The 22824-nt window shown below is 30.3% G+C and overlaps 3 protein-coding genes across 5 annotated transcripts in view; 1 reads left to right on the top strand and 2 right to left on the bottom strand.

Annotated features, from left to right (window-relative positions):
- LOC106053574 (uncharacterized) overlaps positions 1-11372 on the bottom strand; it is a 38894-nt gene extending 27522 nt beyond the window's left edge. Inside the window, exons 1-18 of one of the 3 annotated variants that reach the window (XM_056007750.1) lie at positions 11238-11372; positions 8856-9461; positions 8456-8544; positions 8217-8370; positions 7845-7909; positions 7580-7703; positions 6827-6910; positions 5685-5893; positions 5374-5502; positions 5049-5182; positions 4764-4896; positions 4505-4627; positions 4142-4270; positions 3817-4014; positions 2452-2586; positions 2243-2349; positions 493-608; positions 169-347 (exon numbers count right to left, since the gene is read on the bottom strand). In XM_056007750.1, the coding sequence (XP_055863725.1) occupies positions 169-347; positions 493-608; positions 2243-2349; positions 2452-2586; positions 3817-4014; positions 4142-4270; positions 4505-4627; positions 4764-4896; positions 5049-5182; positions 5374-5502; positions 5685-5893; positions 6827-6910; positions 7580-7703; positions 7845-7909; positions 8217-8370; positions 8456-8544; positions 8856-9453 (2706 nt within the window). In that variant the 5' untranslated portion in view covers positions 9454-9461; positions 11238-11372. Of the gene's footprint in view, positions 1-168; positions 348-492; positions 609-2242; positions 2350-2451; positions 2587-3816; positions 4015-4141; positions 4271-4504; positions 4628-4763; positions 4897-5048; positions 5183-5373; positions 5503-5684; positions 5894-6826; positions 6911-7579; positions 7704-7844; positions 7910-8216; positions 8371-8455; positions 8545-8855; positions 9462-10544; positions 10735-11237 lie in introns of those variants that run through there. The other 2 variants (XM_056007745.1, XM_056007758.1) reach the window with 2 other exon arrangements.
- Positions 11373-13480: 2108 nt separating this feature from the next.
- Positions 13481-22712, bottom strand: LOC106053573 (uncharacterized). Its single transcript, XM_013209153.2, has 5 exons — positions 22183-22712; positions 19802-19949; positions 19323-19425; positions 15713-15843; positions 13481-14992 (listed from the first exon to the last, which is right to left on the bottom strand). The coding sequence occupies exons 1-5, from the start codon at positions 22290-22292 to the stop codon at positions 14729-14731; spliced, it is 756 nt and encodes a 251-aa protein (XP_013064607.2). The 5' UTR covers positions 22293-22712; the 3' UTR covers positions 13481-14728.
- LOC106053575 (serine/threonine-protein kinase 16-like) overlaps positions 21168-22824 on the top strand; it is a 20369-nt gene continuing 18712 nt past the window's right edge. The window contains exon 1 of the mRNA XM_056007774.1: positions 21168-21234. Within this exon, the coding sequence (XP_055863749.1) occupies positions 21215-21234 (20 nt within the window). The 5' untranslated portion in view covers positions 21168-21214. The remainder of the gene's footprint in view (positions 21235-22824) is intronic.

Here is a 22824-nt window from a genome sequence, read left to right as displayed (position 1 = left end):
ACAAAACATTTTGTAGCTAAACCTGCACATTATACTTAATTTATATTCTTAATTTAAAACAAAAATTAAATATCTTGAGCAGCATTTTTGAAGCAAACAAAAAAAAAAATTAATTCAACAATTCAAGATAATTTAAGAGTTTTTTACAACCAAAAGTTAAGCTCTTACACAACCATAGACTTTAACTTTCTGAAAGACACTATCAACAAGAAGCAGAACTTGTCTCAAACAAGCAAACATAACATGTCTGATGTACTGGCTTGATGGCGATGTTTCTTCCCCACTTTCAGAAGTTGCACTTTTATGAAAATCCACAACTCTTGCAGACACAACTAGAACAGCAGTTCCTGGGAAATATATTTTTCATCAATCTAAAGTCATAAAAAAGTTTTAAACTTGCATATCAGAATAACTTAAAAAATTGTGCAATTTCTTTTCACTGCCTTCAAATGAGTGCAAAATATATATACTTTAACATACAATTTTTCTTACTGTCAAATTCTCCTCCTTTATATCTATGTAGAGATGCTTTTATATCAACTGGACCTTGTCTCAGTAGAAAACCAGTTTTCCATATGCAAAGTGGCTGATAAACTTTCAGAATTGTGCTGGGAAAAAAAATCCACTAATATTTCAAGACAAGATTCCAGGAAAAATCAATAATAAAAATTTTGACTGACAAAATAAAAAAAAAATAAAAAAATTGAAAATAGTGGCTCTCACTTAAAAATTGCTTCACAAAATACAGTATTTATCTTTTAAATCTTTTGACTATTTGTGTGTCTGCCAGCTTAGTCATAACTGGCCCTGGAATACCCTCTCAAAGGCAAACTATGTGAATAGTTTTTCTGAATTGGACGTTAGCAAAAACATACAAGCTTGGATTCTAAACTTTCTTATCAAACACCCACAATATGTAAAAGTGAATGGGCATGTGTCAAGCATGAGAGAACTTAGCACTGGAGCGCTGCAGGGGTGCGTCCTGTCACCAGTTTTGTATACCATATACACAAATGACATTCAGAGCTCATCAGCTGACACTCCCATCATAAAATTTGCTGATGACACAGCAATCATTGGCCTTATTGCAGGTGACGAAAATATGTACCATTCAACAATTAACACCTTTTACCAATGGTGTATAGATAACTTTCTAATTTTAAATGTTCAGAAAACTAAAGAAATGATTATTGATTTTAGGAAAAACAAAGACCATATTGCAGAAATTCAGATAAATAACCAAACCATAGAACAAGAGAAGAATATAAATATCTAGGTACAACTATCAACAACAAACTGAAATGGAATGAACACTGTCAAAACATATACAAGAAAATTCACCAGCAACTCTTCTATCTCAGAAAGCTAAGAAAATTTAACATAGACAAAACAATAATTAAACTTTTCTACACAGCAACTATCAGCAGTCTAATCAACTTTGCCATCACCTGCTGGTATGGTAATACTTCACTGGCACAAAGACATAGACTTCATAGACTAATTAAAAAAGCATCATATGTCATCCAAATACAGCTACCAACTTCTTGAAAAGCTTATTCAAGAAAGATGCATTTCCAAAACACTCACGATTCTTAAATACAACCTGCACCCATTAAACCACTATTACATAATATCTGAATGAAGTGGTCGTCTCCTTTCCATTAGGACTAAAACAGAAAGATTTTAAAAATCCTTTATCCCACTATCGGTCAGAGTGTTACAAGATCAGCTGTCGTCATCGAGAAGTACATAGAAGTCAAACTCATAAAGCACTGGTTGTGAATGTGTATGTATGTGAGTGATTGCTCTTCAAATTTTTTCATCCATATTGTTTTTGTAAAGTAGTTACGCTGAGCTTGTCAATTGTAGTCAAACTGAATTTCCCTTTGATTGGATCAATAAAATTATCTTATCTTATTAAGCAGGACATTGCAGATATTAGATTTGTTAATTCACCATGTCCTTTTTTGTAATTTATTTTTTATTTTGAGATGGTGGTAGAAATTTGTTTTAGTTTATTACATAATAATACTTTATAAGTCATGTCAAGCAATTTTACTGATTAAGGGACTCAACAATTGGCACTAAATAATAAATTCCACAGATAAAGATTTCAGACCAACAGTTTGAAATATTAGGATTTTTAAAATATTTTTTGGTCAAAAGAAAAAAAAAAATATTACCTATATTATATACTATTTGTATCTTTAATTAACATAAAACTAAATTAGGAAAATGTTACCTAAGAAGTTTAGGCATGAACCTTGGTGGTAAAGTTGGTAAAAAATTGTAGCATCTGTTAGTTTGGAAAATTCTTGATTTAGGACAGGGTTCAGGCCAAAGATATTCCTTCAATAAATACATAAAAACACAGTTAAAAGTCAAGTCAAACTAAGGTTGTGAAAAACTATTGAAATTTATCCTAAATTTAAAATGAAAAAAAATACTTACAAGTGATTCATGAAGATTGGGTACATCAGACCATCTGATATAAACAGATTTATTGACAGATTCATTCTCTAATAATTGATTCTTAACTTCTAATAATAAGGATTGGTGCTTCATCAATGAAACTACATGAGAAGGCTAAAAATAAAATTGCAAATATTCACATGATTAACATTCAAAGCAATGATTATTATTTATTATGAGGTATCTTTTACTTGTAATATCTTCTAAACCAAAACAATTAGAGAGATTCATTAGGGCATATCACTGTAGGTATTTTCACAGCTTCATGCTATCTGACTAGGTCAAATGTTGAATTCAATGACTATAAAAGAGAACAAAACCAGTGCTTGATGTCAACCACCCATCTTAGCTTTTGACTATCTATTTTTTGCTTTCCAGACTGTGTCTTATAAAACTGTTAAGAACCATCAAATTTTGCTATGTCCAAACCAACTTTTTTTTTTTTTTCTTAACTCTTTCAGTGTGGCATTACTCTCAGCAAGTAACTTTGCTAGCACTGGTAACTTGGTTAATAATATTTATTTCACTATCTTTTGTATGTTAAACTTTTTATTTCTCTCTTTTTTTTACATTTACCAGATGTGGAACTGATTGTTCTTTGTTTTGATAGTAAATTCGATGCAGTACCAACATGTTTAAAAAAAAAAAGACAACATTGTGTTAATAGTTCCTGTTTTTTAGTTTATTTCCCGGGGCCCGAAAAATGTAAATAATACAATTTCTTAGTGCATTTGATCATCTTTTATGAAATCTAAAGTGATTAAATGTGTTAAGTATTGTGACTTTTTAATAGTTATGGATTAAATAATTAATTAAAAGTTTAAATCTTTCAGTATATTAATTTTTTAATGAATTGGTTAAAATATTTTCTTTTTCTGTACTCAGTTTAAAATTAATTAAAAAAATTTTGTTTGAATAATTTATTTAATTTACTAAACTTTTGTTGCCCATTCATTTTCCTTTAAAATAAAATCAAATAGGTAAAGATTATTTAATAAAATATAAAAGTTATAGTTGTTTTAGTAACTCTACCCCCCTTGAAAATTGGTGATCGTTCCGGAAAACTCAATTTTTTCGAACAAAATAATTTCCACTGAAAGAGTTAAACTATGCTGAGTGAATCATAGTTAGGGCTAATTAGTTTTATTATTCTGTCAGATCTTTTCATAAGTAGGATTTAAAGACCTATTCTTATTAAAAAGGGAAGAAAAGTTCCCCTTTCAGGCCATGCAGTCTATAGGACAGATTATGTAAAGGTCATCAGTTTCTTATTAATAAACATAAAAAAAAATAACTGATTGTAGTAACAACTATTGTAAAATTACTATACAGTAATATACCTACTTTTACAATTAAATTCATGTCATTTATTTTAGCACCTAGGGACTCCAATGACCAGCTAGGCATTCCTTTTTTTAGGCATTTTATTGTTACCATGTCAGGAGGCTTCATGTCACAAATATTGTGCACAAGATTCTCATATGCTTTTAAATCTGTGACACACAAACTGTTGTGCTGGTGACTAATGTACAAACCTTCTCCCTGAATTATAAAGAATGAATAATCATGAAATTTTAGACATATAGTTACTTAATGATAAAATATTTCATAACAGACCTCACTTTGCTTAGCTGACAGTTTGTACTGTAATAAACAACAAAACATGTACCCAGTTATGCAGCAAATTGAGAACTTTCCCCAATCTGGGATAGGAGTATCTCTTATGCAGGTGAGCTCTTGCTATTTCATCTGTTTGTTCAAAAATTGTTGATTGTGTTGAAGCGCCAGCCTTGGGAATCTGTCAACCCAAATAGTCATAATTACTTTTTGTTAATAAACAAATAGAAGGAAGATGTTTAATTATTATCTTAACATATATATCTTCAAAAAAAAAGGAAATTATTCCAATCTTTAATATTCATGCAATAATCTAATTATTTAATTATGCACTTAATAAATTTGTCATTCAATGTTTCAATATATTAAGGTGGAGAAAAAAATGGAAGAAATTGTGAAGCAGGCCACCAAGTACCTTACTAATAGTTTCATTCAACTTGATAGACCAATCACAATGAACCCAAGGGACCAATGTCTTTATTAACACTGCACATTCAGCTAGAGCCTTCTTAATGTCTTGAAGAAAGCTAGACTTGGTCTGGTTAATGAAAAAAAAATTATTCAGATATCAACATTAAGCAGTTATATTGTAATTGTCTTTAGAATTTAATTAAAATTAAAGTGCTATGTTCAACAATTATAGCTTTTAAAATTAATTGGATGAATATGTTTACCACTTTGACAGTTCTAAGTTTTACATTCTTTCCTTCATCCTCACTCAACTCTTCTAAAGCTTCAAGACTAGCTATTCCCCAGGACACACTTTGCTGTCCTTTAAAATCTAAACATTCAAGATGCCAATTTCTTCTGCAATCAGAAAAAAAAATTATAATGTAGCAATAATGAACATAAAACTTATTAAAAAAATGTTTTTTTTCAATACATTTATAAATAATAATTTTTCAAAATAGCTTTTCATTCCAGTATATTTTTCAAAATAATAAATGACTAAAGCTTACTTGTATAAATGGTAAGTTGCATTATACAATGCTTCCTTAAGATAATCCAATCTGATTTTAATGAGATTTCTTAAACCATTTTCTTTTGAAGAATCATTGACCAATTCCACTAAGAGAATGACAATATCAGCACACTGAAAAAATATGGATATAAATGTGTATGCCAAGATTTTCTTTCATGTTAATTTCAAACTATTTTTTTTATAATCAAAACTTGGATATGTGTAAATAAAAAGATATTTTTTCCTTTACTTAATGACTTAATTAACATTATCTTATTCTCAATTTCTTTTTGTTAATTATAAAAAGTGCACTATATAAATACCTTTAACACTGCTGATGACATGATGTCCACTAGCTGATTAGCAAACTGGATTAGCTCAGCAGTGTCAGTGGGGGAACTGTACACAATCATAACAATGGAACCTTCTGAGATGATGCTATCTAATAAAGACTATAAAAGTTATGATTTTTCTTTTTTTTTTGTCCAATTGTTGTTTTTTTTGTTTCATTATCTTTTGCTTTCAAAATTTAATTAGACCTTCTTTGTTAAATTTTTTTTTTCCTACATGCAGACAATTTTTAAAAGATATTTTGTTTTTTATTTTTTTAATGAAAAGAAAAATAAATGCTTACATTCTCAGCAGACATTTCTAAAACGTTGAATAGAATTTGCTGACTCTCATCTACACTAGGTATGTTAAGCTTGTCAGTATAACTGAATGATTTAAGTTTCTTGTCTTTGTTTTGGTCAATATAGGACAGAACGCTCTCAGCAACACTATCATGTCTTAAAATAATGATTTTTTTCTTCAAAGGATCCTGAAAGGAATCTAAAGCCTCACCTGAAATTTCAATCAATAAAAAGAATTATATTATTTTTAATTGTTTTTATCTTATAAATAGCAGACACTATTTCTAAATATTAAAATTTAAAAAAATCTAAAGAAAGTCAGCTTTCAGAAAACTGTAAGACATTGCTTCACCTATAAACATATCATAAAACTTGAGAAAGACAGTTAAAAAACTTGATCATATTTACAATGGTTAACAATGGTTTACAATGGTTTAAAATGCATACATGACAAAATTCTTTGCACAACCTAAATTACCTTTTTGTTTTATTTTAAGAAATGTTCATATGCACATAAATATGCATACCTCATTTTACTAATCACAACTAAGCCTTCACAGGAGCATTTATAGCTAATTCATGCAGGATAAAGATGATTGCAAAATAGGATTTCCATTTCAAAATTTTATAACAGTACCTAGAGTAACATGAAATTCATTTTTGCCTTTTTTTTTTAATGATCTCATTGTATGTGCATATAACATGCACTATTAATTTTTAAAAAATATTTAGCTTCATTGAAGCTAATGCACCTATATTAAGCATAATGATGGAAATGATGGAATAAAAGTTTTTTGAGATTTAAACATGAAAAATAAATAGAGGAACATAAAAACACCCAGACAGAACAAAAACAATAGCTGCTTTTCCTTACAGGGTCTGCAAGTAAATACCTCCTAGCTCAGATCTCACGCAGGAAAGCAAGGAATAACTATAAGCATTATTAAATCTCCAGATAAATGTGTTCACTAACACAAGCATTTCTCACTCAACGCAGGAGTAATTTATTTTGCTTTCGAAATGTGTTCTATATGAAAGGTTTGGTAGTCATTACATTTATATTTTCTTTTATTCTAAGATATCAGTTCAAATTATATTTAATTTTTTTTTTTTAATTTGCAAAAAATACATGTATTTACTTTACCTTTATGCAAAGAATATTCTTTTCCTTCAGAAATGATTGGATTCCCAGCCCACTGAAAGGACCCCTGAAACAATCTAGTTAAACCTAAGAAAAAAATTGTTGTGTTAAATACATTTACACAATCAATAACTGCAAAAACTAATCTAAAAACAGCCTAACCCCTAACCCTAACCCTAAAACTAATCTGAAAATACCAATTACCAGACACACATAAATTAAATAAAAGAGTAAGAAGCTAAATTTATGATCAAAGGCAGAACCAGAACATAGAGAAAAGGCAGAACCAGAACATAGAGAAAAGGCTGAACCAGAACATAGAGAAAGGGCATAATTAATTTAATTTTTTGTATGTGAGGAAAGTTTACAAGGTGGCATATATTTTTTTATTTTCCTAAAAAAGTGTAAGAAGGTTATACATTTGTTTCTATTAAATTATGTGGCATTTTTTTTTTCTGTTTTTAAGAAACTTCTATGCAACGTTGAATTATAATATGAAATAATGATAGTAAATACTTGGGAATCTAGCCATTCACTCTTAAAAATATATTTTTTAAACACCATTTTCAAAAAATATATTTCATTTTGAGATGTAGTGTGCATCACCTTTATCCACCTTTTGGATCACAAATGTAAGAAAATAAACTAAAGTGAGCCATTTGAAAAAAAGAAACAAAATGAAAGTAAAAAATTGCATAACTCTTGTAAACAACAACACAGTCTTTATCAATAATATAGATATAAAGATATACAAACTAATAGAATCAGGTATAGTGGAGACACTATCTGCCATCGCTGCCAAATTTTGTAAATTTTTACACCCTGTAAAAAGGGCATGTAGTCCTTTCTCTGTTACTTTTCTACAGGCATTAATTTCAATCTGAAAAAAACAAACAGTTTAAAGATTTTTATTATGGACACTTTGTTTATATGTTTAGTTTAAATGTTTAATGCTTTTCTTAATATTATGCATAAAAATTATTTATATTTGCTAAAATAAGAAAAGGCTTTAAAAATTAACCATTTGAACTTCTGGAAACAATTTAGCTATCCATTTTAATCCTTGATCTGTTATGTGAATGCACCCTAGAAAAAAATATATAAATGTTATATCTACAGAAAAATTATATTTTTACAAAAATCAATAATTTAACAGTTTTATTGTTAATTGCATTAAAAGGAGAAACCTATTTAACTTTGATAAATTAAGTCAGCCAAATATTTTAGTCATTTCTTTTTTTTTCTTTTGTTTCATTTTGTTATGTCATAAAAATACTCTTTATTAACTTAAAAACTATTTTGAAACATAAACAATTAGCTGCTATACATAGAATTAAACCAAAAAAATAAACTGAAAAAAAAAAGTTTATTTTATTTAATGATAAACACCTACCAACAAGATTCAGTTTTTTTAGACTGACAAAGTATGTATTTGGAGTAGTGCCACCACCCATTAAAAGTGGAAAAAGGTAATCTGTCAATTGGTCAATGCCATTGAAGTTGAGAGTAACCAAATCAGCTGAAAGATTCTGGCTTGTTATTACAGTCTAAAAATAAAAATATTTTTTTTTCTTTTGATCATTTGCAAGTTTTATGCTAAGTTGTATAAGTAAATAATCTTGAAAAGAATACCCGAACAAGATGAAGAGGAAAATATTCTGGTGGTGAGGTTCCATATTTCTCATATTCTTTTTCAAACATATCCATTCTGGTCAAGGTTACTAAAAAAAAAAAGAAAAAATATGGCTAAAAATGTATAAAAACTTAATAAATTGTTAAATAAAAAAATTGTGAGATTGTTAGACAAAAACAGTCACTTTTTAAAAAACAATCTCTTTCATTAACTAATAGACCATATTTATTGACCTTATACAGAAATGTTGTTTTTTTTACTTTCTTCATTTATTTCTAGACAGAATTTATTAAATCTTTGAATTATTTTAATTTTATTCGAATTAAAGGTTCACAGATAATTAAATATTAAATACTACTCTAAGTCAAGGAAGGTCTACTTATATGAGCTATTTTATACCTGGATTATATTCAGAGCTTCTGTTAACTTTCCTCAGATTTCTTTTTTGGCTCAATAAATCCTGAGTCTCTATGATAAATTTCCCAGCAGATTTTTCATGGTTCACATGGTCGGATGTAGTTATTGGAATCATTTCTTTCTTTTCACTGCCATTTTGAGTTTTTTTTGGAGGAGGAGGGGCAGGAGGAGGAAGTAACTGAGGAATAGGGCTTGAATTATTGGTGTTATCATCATTGTGATGGAGATCTGGTGTTAACTGTTTTTTAAAGTTAGGTTTTTGCTTAGCAAAGTCTCCATCTCCTGAGGGGGGGATTAAGTTAGATACATCAGATTGATCAACATCAGATGCTGGAGCTTCCTGTGCATCTTTTGGCTGGGATGTTATTCGTGTTGGCTCTTTTGGTATTTGACTTTGCCTTTGTTTTACTTTTTTATGTCTGTCCGTAGCTGCTCCACTTTTCTTATTGGTATCAGACCTAACTGAATGATTGTTTTTTACTTTATCTTCACTACCACTGGAGCTTTTATTAGATGTAGCTAAATCAAGTTTAGAAGTCACTTTAGCTCTGTCAGTTTCATTATTTTTGTCCTCATTCATGTTTACTTCTAAGAAAAAAAAATTAAAATTCTTTTTATTGTATAGAAAGAAAAACCAAAATGCTGATTTGTTTTAATGAGGTTTTAATACAATTTTAGACCTATATTATGGAGTGGCACTATATATAACTAGATGCGACCATATAAACAGGCAAAAGTTTAATTAAATAAATCTTAGATTCTATTTGGACCAGATAAATGTCTATACATACTATCATATAATTTAACCTAGACATGCAATCATGATGATCATCTCATAAATGCAGTATGGTATGCTAGTTATATGATTCTTTATTATTAACCTAGATTTTTAGGGATGTTGAAAATTTTACAAATGCTACAACTTCTTTAAAAGTTTTTGGACATTTCTGCAGAAATGGGATTACCAGAATATATTATAGCAATCAACATCCTAGCCGTAGCTGGCCTAGCCATATTGTTCAGATCATATGACAGACAGTGGACAGTCACTGTCTGAAGCAAATACTATAATATTATACACCTGAAAATTATGGGCTACTGGGACTTTTATCGGAAGTTTTATAATCTATAGATCTAGATTAGAATCTATTAAATTTAGAGCTAGACTAGATATATCTTGAATCCGTGTTAAAAATTTACATCGAAGCCCCTTTTGAAGAATGTTAAATCTAGAATAATCTAGATCTATCTAACTAAGCCTAAGTAATTTAGTATATAAATATTATAAATGATATCTAAAATAAAAATAACGATAACAATATTATGACAACGATGACAGCTACTCGCACGTATTATTATTAATTATTACAATTAGTAATTAGATCTATCTAGTATTATTTAATTTCTTTTAGTTATTAGTATGTAAACTATGTAGATAGTAAATGATTGATAGACCTATAATAACTTTATAAGGACCTACTATAAGTCAAGCCTATAATAACTATACTACCTATACCTATACTATACTATAAGTCAAGTATACTTAAGTCTTAATACTATAATTATAATCAACTATAGACACTATAGTCAGTATAATAATCAATATGCCAATAATTATAATGATAATGATTATAATGGGTAATCCTGTAAGTAGTGTAAGGCTGTAAGGACCTGTATAAGTGTATAATAATAATAATGATATAATAATGTAGGCCGCTATATCTACTATTTCGACTATGATTATGATAGGAGTAGATCTATAGACTATAGATCTGAATCTATAGAGTCTAGATTACTCTAGATCTATTATTCTAGATCTAGATTCGGCGTTCTAGATCTACAGATGGCTGTTGCTAAGATAGATCTAAATAGTTTGCCACAAACAGGTATTTAAAATCTATCCCTAGCCTAAATATTTAAAAGAGACCCACCACAGACCTATATCCACATCCCAAAAAAATATATGTATACGTATACGATTTCAAAACACACTATATAGCACTGATCTAGGTAACATAGACGGGAAAGGAAAACGTTTTGCGACATAATATTTTCGTGCACATATTTTAAGTTCATTAGATCTAGAATCTTATCTTATAAAATAAATTACAGACGCTCCTTTAAAAGAGAAAATTAATACGTCCTACACGTATTTGTGTGTTAATCTAGTAAATCATTACAACCCATTCAACGCTTTAATCAGTAACACAGACTAAAAACGCAAAATACTTAGGTGTTATATGAAAAACTGTCATGGAATCGCCATATTCATAAAACTATTTTTTTTTAATCAAAGCATTAAGGTTTATTAAAAGAAATTTCTATAAAAACAAATAAGAACATAAAACTAAAATGTTACTTAACCTTAGTTAGGTCAATAATAGAATATCCATCTCTGTTTGGGGACCCTCTAGTCAAGAAAACATTAAGAAACTGGAACAGACACAAAATAGAGCAGTGAGATTCATAACAAACGAATATTCACATTTGACTAGAGTAACACCTTTAGTAAAATCGCTAAATTTAGCAAGCCTTCAGGATAGAAGACTCAAAAGTAAAGTAGCAATTATACATAAAACACTGAACCATTGTTATATTAGGCTATCACAATACACTAACAATACTGATGTTTAAAAGTTACACTCAATTTTTATTAACGTGAAAAAAGGAGAGAACGACCAGCAGAGACTAATACACAGTGAATACACACTACTGACACATTTAAGAGTAAACCGTGAACACGTGAACATAGGCTACTACACCAACAGGTACGACCGAGCCCGACAATCCCGCACCTGTGGATGCACCCAGCACAGATGAAAGTACTGCTCAGAGACCTGAGAGCCATATAGTAGACGGGTCTCATAGGTCGACAACCTATACAACTAGGTCAGGCCGAATGGTCAAATCCACAAGAACTAGTGCTATGTGTATGACTAACCTCAAACACCAGAGGATGTTATATTTATATGTGTATTTATGTTGTGTGTGTGTGTTTATTTTCTTGTAGTCTCCCTTGTTCTATTGTTCGGTTTAATTCCCACAGAGCGACATCTCTCAAATAATGCTGTAATATTTTTGTCATGGTCATGGGAAGCTGTTTCCCATGTGTCTCCGGAACCATAAACTATAATATCATCAGCTGCACCAATCACACCATTAAGACCTTCAAGAGCAACATTTAAATGTTTCTGAAACAGTTCTGAGCTCACAGATGTTCCAAATGGTAATCTTCTCCACATGCAACGTCCAAAGGGTGTCTGAAAAGTTGTGAGCAAACTCGATGCTTCATCCAGATGCACATGCCAATAGGCATTTGCAAGGTCCAGTTTTGAAAACACTTTTGCATTAGATAAAGATAATCTTGGAAGCAAGTCTTCCATTACTGGAAGGGGAAAACGTTCTCTTTGAAGTGCCTTGTTGAGAGGACGAGGATCTAAACAGATACGGAGTATCCCAGATTTTTTAGTTGCAATCGCCATTCGACTGACCCAGTCAGTAGGTTTATCAACAGGCTCAATGATTCCTTTTTCTGTTAGCAGTTCTAACTCAGACTTTACTTTAGCCTGCATAGCTAAAGGTACACGACCAGATGGACATGTAACTGGTGTTATGTCAGGATTCACTTCTAAGTGTACAACACCAGGTAATTCACCTTGCTGATCATCAAATACACAAGAAAACTGTTCAAATATTTTTGTCGATAACCTTGGTAGAGGCTTATCAACACTTTCAACTTTATCAACACTTTCAAAAGTATGATAGTTTATTGTAATTAGTCCCATTTTTTTCTGACGTTTTCTACCCTAACAGGGGAGTTAAGTCATCTTTCACAACCATGAAATCAACACGATATCTCTTGTTGGTCCTTGGATTTTGTACTACGAGTTGTACCTTTCCAATAGGTATGAGTGTGCTACCATCATACACAAGTTAAGTAGCTTGCTCTGAGTGGGACAGATTTGTGCAGATTTAATAATCTTCAAATACAAAAATTAATAAAATACGCAGAAAGACACAAAGTTAAATAGTCACATTCCTCGTTCCATATGCTAGGACAAATTTGTACAAATGCTCCTTCTTCCTTAGTAGGCCTACTATAAGAGCATGGAATGAGTTGCCTGAGCTAGCCATAATTTAGGTTGGTTAATATGTATGACTAAATGCATGACGCGTAGGACGTAATCATATTCTTTTTTTTAAGTAACGTCAGTAAGAAGTTTAATGGCAATAGAGAAGAAGGAGCACCTGTTCGACTGTGTCCAAGCATATGGATTGATAATGCGTCTTTGTGTCTTTCTGGGTATTTCATCTCATCTGTCTTTTGACTTTCATCGTAGAGTAGGGGTTCTGTGAGAGTGCAACCAAGTCCCTCAATTTTTCCCGGTCTGTTCTTAGCAGGATATCAAACGAAAGGCTGGTCCATTCCCTGCGTTGTCCAATCAGCTTTTCTTTGGACGACACTTTTATCGGGCTACCAGAAATTACAAAATTGTTTCTGAGTGCAAAATAATTTTGTTGGAAAAGGGGGGGGGGGGGGGAAGGGGGAAATCAAATAAAACAAAAAATATAGAAGTTTGATGAAAAAGAAAACAAGAATCAGCACAGAGTGCTCAATAGAAGTGTTTATATTCTTTACCTGGTAAATTCAGCTCAATAAGATTCAAATGAAGTTTTTTTAAGCAAAAAAAAAAAAAAAAAAAAACAGAATATAAAATATGCAAATTGAAAATAATTAACCTTACATTGAGTTTGTTATAAAGAAAAATAGAGCTAGAGATTGTCTGATAAATACGTTCTCTAAAAAAAGAAAGTGTCCATATGTTATGTTTATCTTAACTAGAAATTTGGTTATGTTGGTTTTAAATAGTTTTAATGCATGTTCAGTATAAATACTATTATTTATATATAGTATCTATATGATCAGTTGAAGCTTTCTACATTAAAATTTTCACTTGAAAAAATTATCAGTAAAACAATAGGTACATTTTATTCTCATGTGTGATTTAGAGAGACAGAAATATACATTGAAAATTGAAATCATAACTAAATCAAGAATTATATATATATATATATATATATATATTTTTTTTTTTTTTTAAAGTATATTTCATGTTAAGTCTTTCTCTCTGTAATTATTGTCCACATTCTGATTGAATTATTCATTTTGCTCATTTGTGTTCCACTACCCTGTTATGATTTAACTTCAATAACTTTTTTGTATGCAATCAGGAAATGTTATAGCATACAAGGTATATAATTATAGAAGAACACATGTTCTTTTTATCTAACACAAATTAAAGTTTATAAAATCAAAAATTAATTTAATTTTATGGGGTCCAATCAATGTTGATATCGTCAGGAGTGAAAGAATTAAGAGGATTAGCTATCAAAGGATTAAAAAAATATTTTGTTAAAATCACATTTTGAGAAGTATTTTGATATTGTATTTTCATGACTAGATTTGTAGATCAGATCCACAAAGCATTTTACTTAATCCTCTGTTATAGAAACATTAAATAAAGAGCATGTATTATATAATAGTGTGCATACAAATTCAGCAGTACAAATTAAGAAAGCAGGAGTATAAATTACAAAATTTGACTTGCAGATCTTCATGTTGTAAACTGAATTAAATGCAGCAATGATAGTAGAACAATGAGATGTGCATTTATGGATGAGGCCTATTAAAAGTAAAATAAATTTTAACAACTGGTTCTTTGTGGTGATCACCTGTTAAGTAATGGGAAAATAATGGAAAAGGATGTAGCACAAATCAATCTGGATAACATTGTATTACAAATATACATGAACAATTAACAAATTATATAATAAAATACATTTAAATGTTTTCTTCATTTTTTTTGTTTAGGTACTCTCCCAAGAAGATAAAATTCTTCATTTGGAACCATGCTAGTAAGATATGCCATTCTGTTAGAAAGTGAAAAGAAAGCCACAACAGATCCAATGTCCCAAGCATCTTCTCTATCTAGGCCATGTTGAGTGAGAGTTTCAAAATCTTTTTCTGACAAAGCCTCACATTTAGTAACTTTCATTGCAAACTGTAAAATAGCTTTCTGTCTTTCATCAAGATCTGCTGTCTCCCAGTTAGCAGCAACCTAAAAATTAACAAAGCAGCTATTTTAATAAGAAAAAAAAGTATAGATATATGGTTTTAATCCTTGATTTGTGATTTCTAAAAAGAATGTCTCTCTCTCTTCTAGTGCAGCATCAACATATTTTAGCAGTATTGCTGAAGAAATATACTTTTTTTATGTTTAAGAAGAAAATTAAATGTCATTATTTTTTAACTACTACACTTTAAGCTTGAACATTGTTAGGCACATTATATGCACAAATACAAATTCAGAAATACAATTAATAGAAAGAAAACAAGTGATTGAATGAATGTGTGTTTAAAATGCTGTCTAAATAAAGTGTTGATTAATAATTACAACCTGGTTCAACAAACATTGTTGTATCGAACTTCTGCTTATTTCCAAATTTCAATTACTCCAATATCTTTACAAGCAAAAATCTTGACCTGTTTGTTTCTATTAAATTTAAATGTAAATTTTGCATATTCTGAATCAATAATAGGCTACTAAGAGGCATTTTAATACAATTTCAGACATCTGTAGGCATAGGACAATATTGATACAATTGGATGAGGAATTTAAGGGGAAGCACTCCTTATTCATGTGACTATTTCAGCATAAAGAAGAAAATTTTGTATAGTTAGACAATTATAAAAGTTACCATTTACCCCACAATTTTTTAATTAACTACTGATGAAATGTTACTAATATTAAAACATTATATTACTAAATGTTTGTTACCTGATCTGCCAGTAGTTTGTTTTTAGAATAAATTCTAAACAAAGCACTGTGAGCAATTATGCAATATCTGCATTTATTATAGGAACTGACAGCAACAACAATCATTTCTTTATCAGCTTTGGTTAAGTGACCTGTTAGACAAAATTAGTTAACATTTATTATTGACACATAAAAAAAAAATCCATTTAGTGCAAAAACTTTTGTTTTACAAAACTAGGAAGCCAACCTTGTAACTTATTTCTCATTATATAAAGAGAGAAATATGTTTTAATATAATAGATAGTGTTTTAGTTTAGAAAGCTATTTAGGTATCAGGGATTTTTTTTCATGATAAACTTTTTGTCCTTTAATGGCCACTGGTATGACCAGATCATTCTATAAATTTGTCTTGCATATAGCCCAATAGGTGTCACAAATCAAATGTAAATGATGAAGCATCCCTTATATTATAAGAGCAATGCATCATTTTTGAGAAAGGGAATATTAAAATTGATAAAGGTAATTTATGTGACTGTCACGTACACTGTATCAGCCAAGGTCTGCCGGCAAGGTCAACTACCTCGGGAAAAACCAGCCTTGTATTAGTTTCATTTTCGAAATGAATTTCATTGGTTTCAAAATATTAATTATTATGTAGTTGCGGCATTTATTGGTCAGATCTCAACCAAGCGGCAATGAGATATGAGTCACGTGGCAATTCGCCCAAAGCTTTATTTTTCTTTATACTTTTTCTAGTCAGTGTTGTACGGAACGTGTTAGTGAAAAGATGTACAAAAGTCGGTTGTAGATATTCATAGAGATAGGATCTAACTTGTATGTAGTTAAGAATATATATTTTATTCGTATCAAGACTCAGATATATTATTGAATAGATCAGTTATTCAAGTACATTTAAGCATTGTAACTATTTTGTGTATAGTGTTTTCAAGTTATTAATTAAAGTAATTGTTTTTGAACGAAGAGAAGTTTCTTCATTGAATTTAGATCGTACTTAGATCATATTTGTCAAGTTCTAACGCCTAGACCTAGATGATCCTCTTATCAATTGGCAACATTCTATATGATCGTATCATCAACATAGATCTGTCTACTTCTATACGATCATCTTATTGAAAGATCATTTCAAGATCCTCGGCAACACAGTCATTGATAGTGCAATATAGTTCAAGTCTGATCGTGACATCTGGCACCATTGGTGACATGTGACAGTAGCACTATTAGTGATTGTGACAGTGACCATTATCATTGTGCTTTTTAAATAAAGTTTAATTATGTTGTGAACGATAATTTTTTAAAAGCAATTTTTAAGCTTTTTCCAATTACATTATTATTTGCAGAGAACATAAATTCAAAATGAAATATAAAGCTTACACTTTATTCATATAAAAATTTTATTTTTTAAATTTCTTTCTTTTAAAATAATCACCTATTAGAGGTGTGATATATTACAGTGGCGCAACTAAAAGTTTATTTAAAAACAAAATGGACAACTAGCTTGTCATCATAAAGTAGAATTGATCAGAAGATAAGCTTATTCTCGAGATATTTAGTTGGCAACAGTGATCTTTCAAGCTTTCATTATTGACATTGCTCATTTTGTCTGTTTATTTCAAAATCTCTCCTATCTTCTGTGTTTTATTCTTATGTTTTTCCATTACCTTCACATTTCCCCATATATTTTTCTCTTCTTTTTCTCTTTTTCTGTACTTATTGCTTAGAAATTGTAAACTGGATCTTAAAAAAGGACTAAGGGGACAACGAGAAGAGATGGAAAGAACTGTCTGTGTCCTGGTTGACAACATGTCTATCCTTGTACAGGCAGAGAAAGCCCTTATAACTCCCTCACATGCTCAAAGGGAGTTATTCTCAGCATGTTTGTTACTAAGAAAGGGGGTTTCTAATATGGTAATACCATGAAAATTAAATTTTTACTTCATTTTGGACAAATTATATACCAGTATACTAATTAATTATACAGCTGCCTAACCGGCTTATTGCTAAATTTCTTAAAATATGCTTATTGAATAAACAATTTTGCAAAAATAATAAATTTAATTATATAATTAAATTTTTTTTTTATGTTTCTGATTAGCCCTAGGAATACCTTTAAACTGAGACCTAGCAGACAAATCATTCAATGTAATTTGTCAAGGAGAATACTCTTTGCAGACCTGCCTACCAAAAAAAGTCCAAATGCGTAACACTTACGGTCAAAATGCGTATTTTGGAACCAGAATGCGTAACACTTACGTGATCCTCTATTTTGTCATATATATATATAATATTAGATGTCATGATTAGATCTACAATCTAAATCTAGATCAATAGAGATGATATCTAGACTAGATCTGGATCTATGTCTATATAATGAATATTAATATAATCTACTCTAGATCTGGGCTCAAAAGTGTTACCGATGCCGTGGATCCGCTAGATCCAAACTTTCGTAGGCCTACCTTCATACTTGATCTATTCTATACTAAGACTAAGAATCTAGTCTAGATCTAGACTAGATGATAGTAGATGTTATCGATCTAGATCTAGTCAATCTAAATTCTAAATCATACTAGATTTAACTAGATTTTACTAGATCTATAACTAGTTTGTAGGGTAATGTAGAGAATCATAACGTAATGACTAGCTAGACTTGAGCTAGATCTATTCCTGTATAACAAGTTATCTAGATTCTAGATCTAGAATCCAGATCTAGATTAGATATCTACAATGTCACTCAATGTGTTTTTAATCGATAGCTGTTCGATTTTTTTTCTATACAAATGTATACAAGAATCAGGAATGCACCAACATAATTAATTTCTACTCATGAACTTACAAAAAAAAAAAGTCACGTTGGTCAGCTAACTGACAGTACCAACCTGGTACCAACCCGCCACTCCCTCACTCTCGCGTTCTTTATTTCTAGACATCTAATTGTTAAGTACCAATCAACGTATAGATCTGGGCACATTGTGTTCACCCCACCTTTTCTGTTTCGCCCCTCTCCCCACAGGTGGGCTTAGCGTGACCTCGGTGACCGCTTGTAAGCTAGTCTAGAGAGGAGAAAAAACAAGCATACGAAATGCGTAACGCGACGGGTTAAATGCGTATTTGCGTACTGGCGGTCATTTTTGGGAGATTTTGCGTAACGAATACGCATTTTGCGTAACGGTAGGCAGGTCTGTCTTTGTAACAAAGGTAATGGGGGGGGGGGTGATAGCTGGGGCATGTGACCATTGACTACTGGGGTGGTAATTTGCATACAGGTGAATGATTCTGGACCAGAAGAATTTTTTTGTAGACATTCCTATGGTCTACAGGTTATGTTCGTTTTGCAGTGCATTGCTGCTAAGCGGTATTGTTGTTTCTAAGGTCACTCATCCGAGCCTCGGTGGGTGCAGTCCCTTATTTTGTCACATTTAATTCACTACTTTCTCTCATTTGAAAACTTGGTCCCTGGTGCTGCTTCTAATTTTTGTTTAACATGTTTGTAACAAAGTAGCAAACCTTTTTAAACAAATGGAAATTCATAAAAAAAAAAATCATTTGCTGATGCACTGATTAAATAACAAAGGAGAACAGAAGTATAATACTAATGAATGAAATCATTCACCCCCATTTCTATCCTCCATTATAGCATCATAAAACTTGACAAATGCTCTTAGTTCCTCAGGTCTATGTGATAATGCTTGAAAAACATTAGGAATAAAACCACCCTGAAAACAAAAATTAGAAAGAATACTAAGAAATTCAATAGTTACTGCTTTTTGACATAATCCTTCTAAAAAACATTATCTCTACTTGTAATATAAAATGCAATTCTCTTTTTTTTTCTCCACAAAACTTAAGAAAAATGGGCCTTATTTAAACCTTTTATTTGGTTTTGTAATGTAATGTTTTTTAAAAAATAGTTATTATTTATTCCACTAAGTCAGGTACTGAATATTTCATTGCCTGAAGTATTGAGCTTTTTTTATTTCACCTTTTCTTTTGCATTAAATGTACTGTTAATTAAAAAACAGTTAATATTTATTCTACTAAGTCAGGTACTGAATATTTCAATGCCTGAAGTATTGAGCTTTTTTATTTCACCTTTTCTTTTGCATTTTCCATTAATTTTTGCAAATCTTCTGGAAGTTGGCTAGCATCAGGAATAGGAAATGATGAAATTTTCTCTTTCTGTGGTAGGCCAGTGCAAAATGTTTGCCTTGAGTTAAATAACTTGTGGAGGTTATTTTGACTGTGACATAAAGAAAAAAATACATCCACATAATGAGTTTATACTTTTTGACTGGATTAAACAACATTATATTATGTAATGTTTACATTAAGTCATAAATATGTGTACTTTAGCTTTGATATAGATCCATTGTCCTAAACACATACACACAAGCTAAATGACATGAGTATTATGGTCAATAAAAATTTGAATTTGGTTTGAAACCAGGACAAACAAACAAGTGTCTCTATAATTTTCAAGCCTAAAGGTAATAATTAAGATTATCATATGGGACCAAAGTTGTGACCAAGCTATTTGTTTTAGTGGTCAAAACTTATGCATTGATCATCAGGTGATCTCAAAATACACCATTTTTCCGTTATTTGGTTGATTCTTATTATGTTTTAGCTGAAGTTTTATTTCCAATGGATCTTTCTATGTATCTCACCATAATATAGGGCCATTCTTTGCATTTTATTATAAAGCAAATATACAGAGGATTGATTGATACATTGGAACTTAAATTTTGCAAAAGACCTTAACCTACCTGTGCCTGTTTGTGTGCAGCTTATCAAAGCCAAGATTGGACTCAATAGCCTTTTTTTTTTTGTTTATATATAATATATATATATTTATAGAAAATGAGGTGTGACAATGGAGGAGCTATTATTTTTAATTAGCTATAGATCTGGGTCTAGTAGATTAAAGAGTCTTAAGGCTAATTTAACTAGATTTTTCTATGCTATAGTCTTATTGCCTCAGTACAGTATAGAGTATTATGACTAATTAGTCCTTAGACTTTGTAGTTAGATAGTAGAGTGAGCCTATAGAGTTTATGTAGTAGATTTAGTAATTAAATTAAGTTTTTAAGTCTTAGTCATGAATGTCATACGTGCATTAAATTTTTTTTCTCGTGTTTAATAGTTGTGTTTTAATGTATAGGAAGTAGTTTGTATTTGGTGTGTTTTGTTGTCAAGAATATTGTGTGTGTTTATGTCACGCTTAGTTTCTGTATTGTCTTCGTAGCAGAGAGAGCTTTTATTAGCTGTAGAGCTGTTAACACTTCTGTTTCACTGTTTCCCCGTTAACAGTACATAAGTACAAAGCTTGAGTAAGTAGGTTGATCTTTCGGTACGGGTGTCGCTAATGAAAATTACTGTGATGTAGCAGCATCACTAGATCTTGAGTTTTCTTTTGTTTCAGGGTGCTAGGCTTGGTGCTATGAGGAAGAGCCCTTGGAGCCTTGACTGTGTCCTGAGTTGTTTGCTGTCAATCGTAGGACCAAGATGGAATGTGCATGTGGGAGGTGTGTTATTTGTATAATTACTAATGCAATATTTAAATATCCATGATTCAGTGATTGGCATATGTTGAAATATATGGTTTAATTTGTAAATAGATTATTATTTAATATTGTTCTTGTTGAATAATTGTTAATTATTTATTAACTGTTCAGTTCGAATGACTATTCATTGGAAATAGTTTAGATGCCCAGATACCTTTACTGACCACCATGTTGTTTTTAAGCATATTTATCTCCCTTATCTATCTTAAACTTTCAATTACTTTTTTTAAAGAGATTTTTGTTCTTATGCTGTCAACTTATGAATTTTTAAGTGTATTTACTGAAATGAAGGTCTAAAAAAATGTTAATAATAAATTGATGAAGTTGTTTCTTCTTTTTTTCAATAACTTTTTTAAAGAGAGTTTTTTGTTCTTATGCAATTATTTTAAAAGAATTTTAATATTAGATCTAATAGATCTAGCTGCTAGAAAGAAAGACAAATTAGCAACAGAAAATGTTGGCAAGTAATTCAAGGGAGATAGTCTAGTATGAAGCCTTAAAACCTAAATGGCGTATTTCCAATGACAATATATGGTAATAAGAAATAAAACTTAAAAATATATATTTTAAAAACTATTTATCTCCGAGGAAATAAAAAATTACATATTTTTGAATTTTGAATTCTGAATTTTTTTCTGCATATTCTTAAAATATAAGAGAAACCTGATTTAGTGTTTCTAGTCACGTAAACTAATACCCCATTTATTAGATATTTAGTTATCATTTAACTTGATAGGCCTATGCTGTTACCTGTTGAGGTGGGAACCCGGGGAAGTATGTCAACCCCTAGGTAAACCAGAAATGAACTTGCAAATGTAGTTTATTAAATTATAAATATATTCAAACTGTATTACATTTACACTTACAGTAATACAAACAATTGAATCAATTAAACCACTTAAGATTTACCTCAAAATATCCAATTTCAGAATATTTATATTCGTAGTCTTATTGAAACATCTAGGCATTCTACTAGGTTGAAATAGTTTGCACACTCTTAATGCAAAGCGTAAAGACATCTTTGATCTTACTAATGCAACTCTGAATCTAGTAAAATCTAGTTTAGACTTAAATCTAGATTATAATTATATAAAAAGGTTATATGTTTGGTATTACTGCCCTTCTGACAACTAGGGAGGTATTGTTATTTCTTAATTCAAATTTGTTTCGTATGCATACTACAAAATAAAGGAATAAATTTTTGGCATTGTTACACTTATTAAACCGGTGCAATATAGCGTTTTAATCGAAGAAATTTGAACTAAAAAATTTATTCACCTTCAGTTAAAATTCTTTTAAACTTTTTATAGAACAAGGCTAGATTACGGTCTAGATCTATACATTTATTTAATATGCTTAAAATAAGATGCAAATTACTTTGTAACATCTTTTTAAAGTAGAATCTAGATCTATATCTTATAATCTAGAAAAGTTCGTAGATTAGATGTAGGATATTTTAATTGTTTGAAATGACAACACATAATTAAACTTTACGCAAAAAAGATCGTTGAGCTCATTTTGATCTAGAGCACAGACCTATAGATTCTAGTA

Source organism: Biomphalaria glabrata, chromosome 1 (genome assembly GCF_947242115.1).
Source record: "Biomphalaria glabrata chromosome 1, xgBioGlab47.1, whole genome shotgun sequence".
Lineage (NCBI taxonomy): Eukaryota > Metazoa > Mollusca > Gastropoda > Planorbidae > Biomphalaria > Biomphalaria glabrata.
Note: the sequence above shows the minus strand (reverse complement) of the source record. Positions and strands in the feature narration are given on the sequence as shown.